A 9,174-nucleotide genomic window follows, 5' to 3' on the forward strand; every position below is an offset into this window, starting at 1 on the left:
CAAAAAAGAAAACAATGGTTCCTGAAAGCTCCAACGCCTGCAAGAGGTCACGTTACCTTTGACGGACACAGAGATGGTCGTGTTCTCCCCAACCAGATAGCCACAGGGGAGCAGCTCGGGGGTCTCCGAAGTGTTGGTACGTTTGATCTCCCCAATGCTATAGCCGAGCACACTGTCGGAATTCAGCCCTAGCTGACTCACTGGGTCGACATGAATGATGTATTCCTAGGAAAAAAAAATAAACAAAAGCCCCATCAAAGATGTGGCTCCGGTCTGCCCATGACTCATGTTTTCATTGGATGATTCATGGCCATCATCTCTTCTCTCTGGGACAATGTCAGAGTTGAAACAGAGCTGTGGAGCGAGGGGGGAGAACTGACTCTCTATGGGGATAATGTCCTAGTATCGTGGGCTTCTTAAACCACACATTTATTTGGTTAGTGATGGCGGGGGGGGGGCGGGGGGAATAAAAAGGAAAGCCCTAACAGGATCGTAAACGTTTAGTCTGGATGAACCAAGCACGGAAAAGTCGGGCTGTGTTCTCTAAGTTCAGCTTGAGCCCTGAAGATAGCAGGGTCTATGAACAGCGCTGGAAAACTCATGAAAATATTACTCTGATAAGAAATCTCTCCACCAGCCCTTTCTCCTGACCCAAGGCAAAAATCATGCTGATGATAAAGAGAGTAAAACCTAGAGCTGTTACAGAAAAGTAGCCTTAGATCTTCCAAAGGGAAAATGTGTAGAATTTGGAAACTGTTCCTTCTTAAGTGACCAGCAGTCCACTGACTTGACAGCCTCCAGCCATTAAACCCAGAGATCAGGGGGAGGCAAATGACAGCTTTCTGTCTTAAAGTCCTGTTCTCTCACTAAGATGCCTCTGAAGGGGTTTTCAGATCAAGTCTGTCTTTTAATCCAAGGGCATCCCACCTGACTGTCAGCCGAAATCATTTTGGGTCAGGTAGGAGAGCTAATCTGCCCTTAGCCACTCACACCTCCTGCCTGTTGACATTTCTACAGTCTGACCCACCACGATGAGGGATAACCCTTGGCCAAGAAATAGAATTTTCTCTGTGGGAAGCCATGGGAGTTGGTGCTAGAAAGAGACCAAAGCGTACAAGTACAGGCCAAGTTTGGAAGTTGGGTTCATTTAGCTGGACCTGCATGGCCTAGTTCGAGATCCATGGTCTTGGGCAAGTGACCCACCCTGAGGCTCAACTTTATTCACTAATGGGAAAATAATAAAATCTTCCTCCCAAGATGGAGATAAATCAGAGTAAGGTAACTCAAGGGATTTGCCTGGTCTCTGGCATAATTAACATGGGTTATTAGTACTCAGGTGGTAGAAGTAATAAACAATGGTGTTTACAGACTTCAGGACACTACAAACATCTTTTCAAAATCACCCAGGTCCCCATATCAGCTCTGATGCCATACCCGTCTTCTTGAAATACTTACTTTGAACAGCCGTCTAACCACCCCATCGAGCACATCCCACTTCGTCTTGCCACTAACTCCAATGCAGCCAATAAGAAAGAGATGTGGTCTGGAATCCTAAGGGTAAGGAAATGTACGCAGGTGAAAAACAAGCGGGTCTTTATGGACATCATTCAGCAGAGGACTTAGATTGCCTTAGAACTCCACCAACAGTCAGGGAATAAAAGTCTTACTTGTTTCAACACTAGGTACAAGTTAGAGTGAATACAGCATCCTTAAAAGCTTATCTTCATCTATATAACTTTCCTATTTCTAAAGCAGCAACATATGGGCCAAGGTAAGAGGGTCATTTCCTTGAGATCTGGAACATTCTGCCGAGTGAGTGCTTGACACAATTAGTGAATCACACGCATTTCCTTCTGCCTGGAATGTGCTGTAGCATCCTTTCCAAATCTTGCTTAGAAACACGTATCTTTTCCTAGAAGCCTTCAACAACTCACCCCATCAGGTTAGAGTTCACAATTGCTTCCACAGTTCTGTATACAGGTTGTAGAATATAGTCTTCATTCATTTGTTTATTCTTAGATATTTCTGTCTTGAAGGAGCCCTGGTAACGCATAATGCACGAGACTGCTAACAAAAAGGTTGGCAATTTGAATCCTCTGGCTGCTGCTTGGAAGAAAGGTGGACCATCTCCTTCCATAAAGATTTATAGCCTCAGAAAGCTGGTGGAAGGGTGATGAGCCAGAACTAAGTACAACGGGTTTATATCGTCATATTCAGTTATCAGGTTTATCTCTGCTGAATCTTAAACTTCTTTAGGCTAGAATATGTCTCTATTTTGGCTTTAAAACAACATTTATTGCCTTTCTTTGTAGTTAAACATTAAAAAAACTCAGTTTATAAAATTTGTAAAACTCTGAGAAGTTCACAAAAAATTATATATTTTACTTGTTTTACGTTTCTGCCTACAGGGCTCTGCAGAGTGGAGGCTAACTAATTACACAGATGAAAGCAAAACTAGTGGACTATTCCATACAGTGGGGTTTTAACTATCTCACACACTATAAAGATAGAATTAGGAGAGTGAGGGGGAACATCTGGCAGTTAAGCAAACTCAGCAGAGAAAAGAACACACAGTCTGGGAATCTGATGACCGGACCCTATGACTTACTCAAGTCAACGATACCTAGATTTTGAGATCTCTCGTTTGAAACATGGAGAAAATACCCAGTCAACTTCACCTGGACGCTGTGGTGATCCAAAATGATTAACTGAAAGCAACTCTTAAGATCTGTTTATCTTGATTTTCATGACAATGCAATGAGATCAGAGGTGTCACCTGTACTTACTTGAATGAGGGATCTGAGTAGGGGAATGAGAGAACGAGGTTCCACTTTGCAAATCCAAATACTCTCTACCATCTAAGTTAGATGATTGTAAAATCCCTGCTAACCTCAAAATTCTGGGTTTCTCCCCTTTAGTGACATTAAAGAGCCAACAAGTAGACTTCAAGTAGAATCTTATGGCCAAAATATTTTTACTAAAGATCCTGTCTTGGCTAGAACTGTGAGCCCTTATATGAAGTCCTGGTGGTGCAGTGAAGCACTTGGACTGCTAACTTAAAGGTTGGGGTTTGAATCCACTAGCTGCTCTGCAGAAAGAAGATGAGAACCTGCTTCCATAAAGAGTATCATTTAGGAAACCCTATGGGCAGTTCTGTTCTGTCTTACAGTGTTGCTAGGAGTTGGAATTGACTTGATTCAGCTGGGTTTAGGTCCCCGCCTGGAATCCTTGGATTATGCAAATGGTCAATATTCTCAGCTGGTAACCAAAACAGGAGTGGCTTCAGTTCACTCCCAGGTGTCTTGGAAGAAAGGCCTGGCAATCTACTTCTGAAGATACACTTGAGAACCTTATGGATAAGAGTTCTACTGTGACATAAGAGGAGTGGCCCTGAGTTGGAAACAATGCCTCTATACAGATTTGATTGCGGGTGGCTCTCCTCAGTACTGGGACTATGCTAGTTTATTGGCTAGAAATACTCAGAAAGAACAGACAAAACTCAGGAGCCTTGACATCATGACCCAAGAGTTCTTTACCTGCTTAAGTGAGAGATGGTGACTCACAGCATTGTTCGGATTTAATCACTGATTAAAAATTAACTTTCACTCTCAGTCTCCACCCATAAATAGTGTCTGGTGGTAGGACAGCCCGTAGCCTCTGGAGGAGAATGGATACTGGATCCCCCAGACCTAGCGAGTCAGAACACCCAGGGAATGTTCACTGGCTTGGCCACCTGGGTCTGCTTCCTCCTGATAAAACTGGTCCTCTGGGTCAGCTAGAACTGGCCAGCTTAGTGCTGCTGTCCCCTCTGTGCTAAGTGTGCTTAGCTGCCTTTGATGTCTCTAGAAGGATATTAAATTCAGAAAAGCATTTCTATCTCATGTTAGTATTGAGGTAATTACAGGAAAGTGCGGTGTGGGACCATAGTTACTGTTCTCTATTGGCCTTTCCAAATAAAGAAAGGGAAAGGGTTTAACTGTGTCAAAATGCAGCTGGGAATTACGGTTAGTTAAGACAGGCGTTAGCAGTGTTTTGAAATCACCTTAGGCTCCGAAGTGCTATGGTTTTAGGATTAAATCCCTGAACTAGGTATTGCTACCTGGGGACAGGGCAGGCAGAGCAGGGAAAGGGATCCAACTAACCTCCTTCCACTTCATTTCCTCCTGAAAGCTGACAACTATCTTAACATGCCTGCCTCCTTCCTTCCGAGCCGAGCATTCACCAGTGTCATCCAGCAACATGTCTGCGAATGGAAAACATCAACAGCCTTAGGCACATGGGACAGCAAAGCCGGCTTCCTGACACCCCCGCTGCTTGCTGGCACACAGCAGCGGGACAAACCAGGTGTCGGGCGTGTGGGGAAAGGAGGTGAAGGTGTAGGGGAGAGGGAGACGGGAGCATGGAGAACACAACCACAAAAATCAATGGTGGATCAACCGAGGAGCCAGCAGGCTGACAATGCACCTAGCCAAATGGAAGTGTGAGGAGGGAGGGGGCTCAACCAAAACAACAGCGACAGCAGCATCATGGAGGAAAAAAAGAAAAGCGTCAGCCTTGAGATGCTTAGAAAGAAAAACCTCCATCACGTTCACTGGTTACTGCACCAGCCTGGGATCCATCCTGAAGGCAGGATGGTTATGGACAAAGCCATTGCCCCAGCAGGGACCTGCGACTATGGGGTTTGTATGCAGCATTCAGCTTGCAGGTCAGCCTTTTAAAATGGACTAAACGGAACTCAACATGGTGGGGGAGGGGGCCCAAGCTCAGGGCTTGGAGAATCTGGGGCGCTGGAGCGAAGCATGATAGCAGTCTAACGGCTGGGCTCATGTTGGTAGCAGACGCACACCCAGACACACGCACGCCTCCACTGCACACACGCCTGCTGCCTCTCCATTTCATCTGTTGTTCTGCTTAGACTGGGGCTCTCAGAGACTGAATGTGTCAGCTGCAGGCTCAGGCCTGCTCCTGGCCCGGCGGTACCACTCACCCAAGCTGGTTGACTCGGAGAGGTTCAGGCCGTGCTGGGAGAGGCCCATGGACTGCCTCGGGGAGGCTGAGATGGACACCTGGGAGGGAGCCCGACTGCAGCCGCTGCCTTGAGACTCTGACTTCAGTCGGTCATTCTCAGCTTTTAGCTTCTCTATTTCACTCTGCAAAGAATAAAGGAGAAATACACTTACTAGGTAGGTAGTATGTGAATAAGCCTTTTATGGAGGGAAGCCTCAAACGTTTCCTGATAGGATCAAGTTGCTACTGCAGCCATGGCAGAGTATGAGCAGAAACACCATCAGAGACGCAGCAGTATTTGCTCCTTTGCAGCGACACATGAGGTGTGCTTGGCAGGGAAAGAAAGGTTCATTCCTTCAGAGCACTGGCTTTTGAAAAGACCAAGACAGTATTTCCCAAACTCTGCTTCCTAAATGTTAAATAAAAAAAGTCTTATATTTCGGAATTTCTCATGTAATCAGTGTCCCGGGCAACCTTCTTTAGGACATGCTGATTTCCATTGAGGTCCCAATTTGCATACCTTAGAAGGTCTGAATGCTTATGAACTACCTACTTCGTGGGAGGCACTAGTGCTCAGGTCAGAGAACAGGTGACTGAAATCAGAGACGAGTAATTCAGAAAACTTAAATTTCTTCAATCCATGGCAAAAGAAGGGAGAGGTTACTAGAACAAATCTGTAGGAAGCTAGCTGACAGCATTAAATTCCTATTGGAATATTTTGCCAAGGGAAAAAGCAATGGTTTTTTTGGAAGAAGGATCTGATTTAGATCTGCAGAGAAAGCTACCAGTGGAAGAATGCTATGGAACACAGGTTCCCAAGGGTCTGCAAAGGGAACCCTTCATGTTTCCGTGGCTGGTTAATAGAACCTGGAAGGGAGGGAGGAAGGTTAACAGTCACTACAGAAGGACTTGAAGGCCAAGCAAAAGGAACCACAGCTTATGCAGAAGGCAAAGCTGAAACATGTTAAGCACAAGAAAGGAATTGATGAAATTTCTTAGACTTTCAAGAGATTGTCCTCAAATTGAGAAAATCCCTATTAAAATTTTCTTGTATGTTAATATTTGACATTTTCCCCCTATCAAAACTGGAAACGGTGAGCTCTGGTGGCCTAGTGGCAAGAAGCTGCACTGCAATCTCAGAAGTACACGGTTCAAATCCACCAGATGCTCTGCTGGAGAAGGAGGAACAATCTCCTCCTGTATCAGTCAGATCTGATTTGACAGTACACACAAAAAATAATGAAATAAAATAAAATTTTTAAAAAAACCCACCAAAAAAACCCCATCTGGAATCATTCTGTGCATGCTGTTATTTTTCCAGCTTGACTTTTAACTTAGAAACATGTTGTGAATATTTCTACATCCACTAAGCATCACTTAAAAAAGAAATAAATAATAAGACCGGTCTTTGAGCATTGTGTGGGAGAAGACGAAAACAAAGAGACAGAGGCTGGCAGGGTGAGCTGCTGCCACCAGATTCCAAGGTAACCCCCGGGCTTGGCTCCTCCCCAGAAGATCCTGGGCGCAGCCCATGCTCCTGTGCTCTTACCTGCATCCTGTTCATGGCCTCCCGGAGCTGATCAAGCTGGTGGGCAGAGCTGAGGGCTTCCAGGCGGATGTCTGTGAGCTTCATCTCCTTGTCTCTCAGCTCATTTCGGAGCTGCATAACTGTCTCGGCTTCACTGTCTATGCACTCAGAAATGCTAGGGAAAGAGGAGAGGTATTAGCAAGGGCAGCTCTGAGGCGCTCCTCGTAACCACGAGGCTTGATCAGCAGTAACCACGGGTCACCAGCTGCCTGGTGCTTCCTGGAGGTGGCAATCCCCCAAAAGCACCTGCAACTCCCTCATTTTACTGACTGAACTCCAACAAATTGAAGGACTTTGATGCATTTTTCATCAACATGCTACATATGGACAAATAGGAAATTGCAAAAAAAGAGCGGTAACCTTCATTTTTTTGTTTTTTTATTATCAATTTCAATGAAAATCTAGAGAGATTTTGGAATTCCATTCATTCGCTATTGCACTTTTCTCCCCACCCACCCCACCCCATCCCCACTACCATTCCCAGTTCGCTCCTCTCCTTGAAAAGCAAAAGAAAAACTCCTTCACTGGTACACAATCCCCTCCACACACCCTCACCCCCAACCCCACCTCAAGTATACTCCACTCTGCAACCCTCATTCTGGACTCATGATAATCATAATGGTCTAAAATATATTACTTTCAGTTTTTAACACTTCACAGCAGCATACTCCTGGTATCTTGTCCAGGCAGACACCAAGAAGGCTAGTTGTTGTTGTTACGTGCCATAGAGTCGCCTGCAACTCAGTGACCCTATGTACAACAGCCCTAAACCCTGCTCTATCCCTTGCCTGTCTTATTGTCTCCAATACACCTATACCCATTACCCTGTCACTGAATCAATCTATCTCATTGAGGATCTTCCTCTCCTGTGCTGTCCCTCCGCCGTCACAAACATGATGTCCCTCTCCAAGGACTGAACCCGCCTTGCAAAATGTCCAAAGTATGTTAGATGAAGCTTCAGAATCCTTGCCTCCAAGGAACAGCCAGGCCTCACCCTCTCCAGGATTAACTTGTTTGTTCTCCTAGCAGTCCATGGTATATTTAATACTCTTCTCCAGCACCACAGCTCAAAGGCATCAATTCTCCATCTATCATCCTTAGTCATTGTCCAGCTGTCTGATGTATAGCATGTAACTGCCAAGACCATGGCCTGTATCAGGCACACCTTAGTCTCCAGACTGACATCATTGCTCTTCAGTACTTTGGAGAGGTCTCTGACAGCAGACTTTCCCAATGCAGTTCATCTTTCAATTTCCCGATTGCTGGTACCAAAAGTGTTAATTGTAGAGCCAAGCAAACTGAAGCATGGGACATTTTGAGTCTGAGGATCAAATGACCTTCTATGCTAGATACAAAAAGGTGAGGAAAAATGGGGCTGTTTTCATAGTTAAACAGTCATTTCTAGACTGTCTTGAAATACAATGTTCTGAATGACAGGGTAATACTCATATGCATACAAGGAAGTCCAGTGAATTACTATCATCATTCAAATATATGCAGAAACAACCAGAGCCAAAGAAGAGGAAATAGAAGATTTCTACCAACTTTTGCAGTCAGAGATTGATCAAACATACAATCACTATGCATTAATAATAATGGGTGACTGGAAGGCAAAAGTTGGGAATAGAGAAGAAGGATCAGCAGTTGGAAAACATAGACTTGGTGACAGAAATGAAGCTGGAGATAGAATTTTGCACACGCGCCCCCCACCTCGCTGCCTTAGAACTGCACAGAGGTCTCCCACCCCCCACCCGACAGACCTCCTTGGGCTCTGCTCCCACCAGGACCCTGATCACAAGCTAATGGGAAATCTTGATTGTGGACCAAATCGCAATAAAAACCTTTCCAGAAAAAAATAATAATAATTTCTTCATTACAAATACATTTTATAAGAAACATAAACGCAGGCTATACACATGGATTTCACCTGATGGTATGCATAGGAATCAGATCGATTACATCTGTGGAAAGATTCACTGGAGAAGCTCAATATCAGCTGTGAAAACTAGGCCAGGTGCTGATTGTGGACCAGACAACCAACTACTCATATGCAAGTTCAAGCTGAAGCTAAGGAAAATTAAGTACACAGGAACCAAAATTTGACCTTGAGTCTATCCCACCTGAATTTCAAAACCATCTCAGGAACTGGTTTGAGGCCTTGAACATTAATGAGTAAACACCAGAGCTGTGGGAGGATATCAAGAATATCATCTAGGAGGAATGCAAAAGGTCATTAAAAAGACAGAGGAGGAAGAAAAGACCAAGATGGATGACAGAAGAAACTCTAAATATGGCACTGGAGTGCCGAGAAGCCAAAGCAAAGGAAAGAAATCAAGATATTAAGGAGTTGAACAGAAGATTCCAGAGGGCAGTACGGGAAGACAAAGTAAAGTGAAGTGAAGTACAAAAGGCTGGTGTTCCCGGGGCGGGCTGCCTTCAGCCCCCGGCTCAGGGCGAGCCGTTGCGGCCCTCAGGGTGAGCTCCTCAGTCCCCAGATTGTGCCATCTGACCCCTGGGTGGGGAAGGAGAAGGAAAAAAAAAAGAATGCCTAGGGTATCCAGAGAATGTTACCTAGGCCA

The 9,174-nt window shown here is 45.0% G+C and overlaps 1 protein-coding gene across 3 annotated transcripts in view; it reads right to left on the reverse strand.

Annotated features, from left to right (window-relative positions):
* The window catches only part of NAV2 (neuron navigator 2), a 948,472-nt gene that overhangs the window by 26,647 nt on the left and 912,651 nt on the right, over positions 1-9,174 (reverse strand). For all 3 annotated transcript variants that reach the window (XM_006892015.1, XM_006892014.1, XM_006892013.1), the window contains 5 exons: positions 6,557-6,710; positions 4,988-5,150; positions 4,143-4,243; positions 1,456-1,551; positions 57-225 (listed from right to left, as the gene is read on the reverse strand). In XM_006892015.1, the coding sequence (XP_006892077.1) occupies positions 57-225; positions 1,456-1,551; positions 4,143-4,243; positions 4,988-5,150; positions 6,557-6,710 (683 nt within the window). The remainder of the gene's footprint in view (positions 1-56; positions 226-1,455; positions 1,552-4,142; positions 4,244-4,987; positions 5,151-6,556; positions 6,711-9,174) is intronic.

This window comes from Elephantulus edwardii, unplaced genomic scaffold, assembly GCF_000299155.1.
Source record: "Elephantulus edwardii isolate Elephantulus edwardi_28Jun2011 unplaced genomic scaffold, EleEdw1.0 scaffold00109, whole genome shotgun sequence".
NCBI classification, from domain to species: domain Eukaryota; kingdom Metazoa; phylum Chordata; class Mammalia; order Macroscelidea; family Macroscelididae; genus Elephantulus; species Elephantulus edwardii.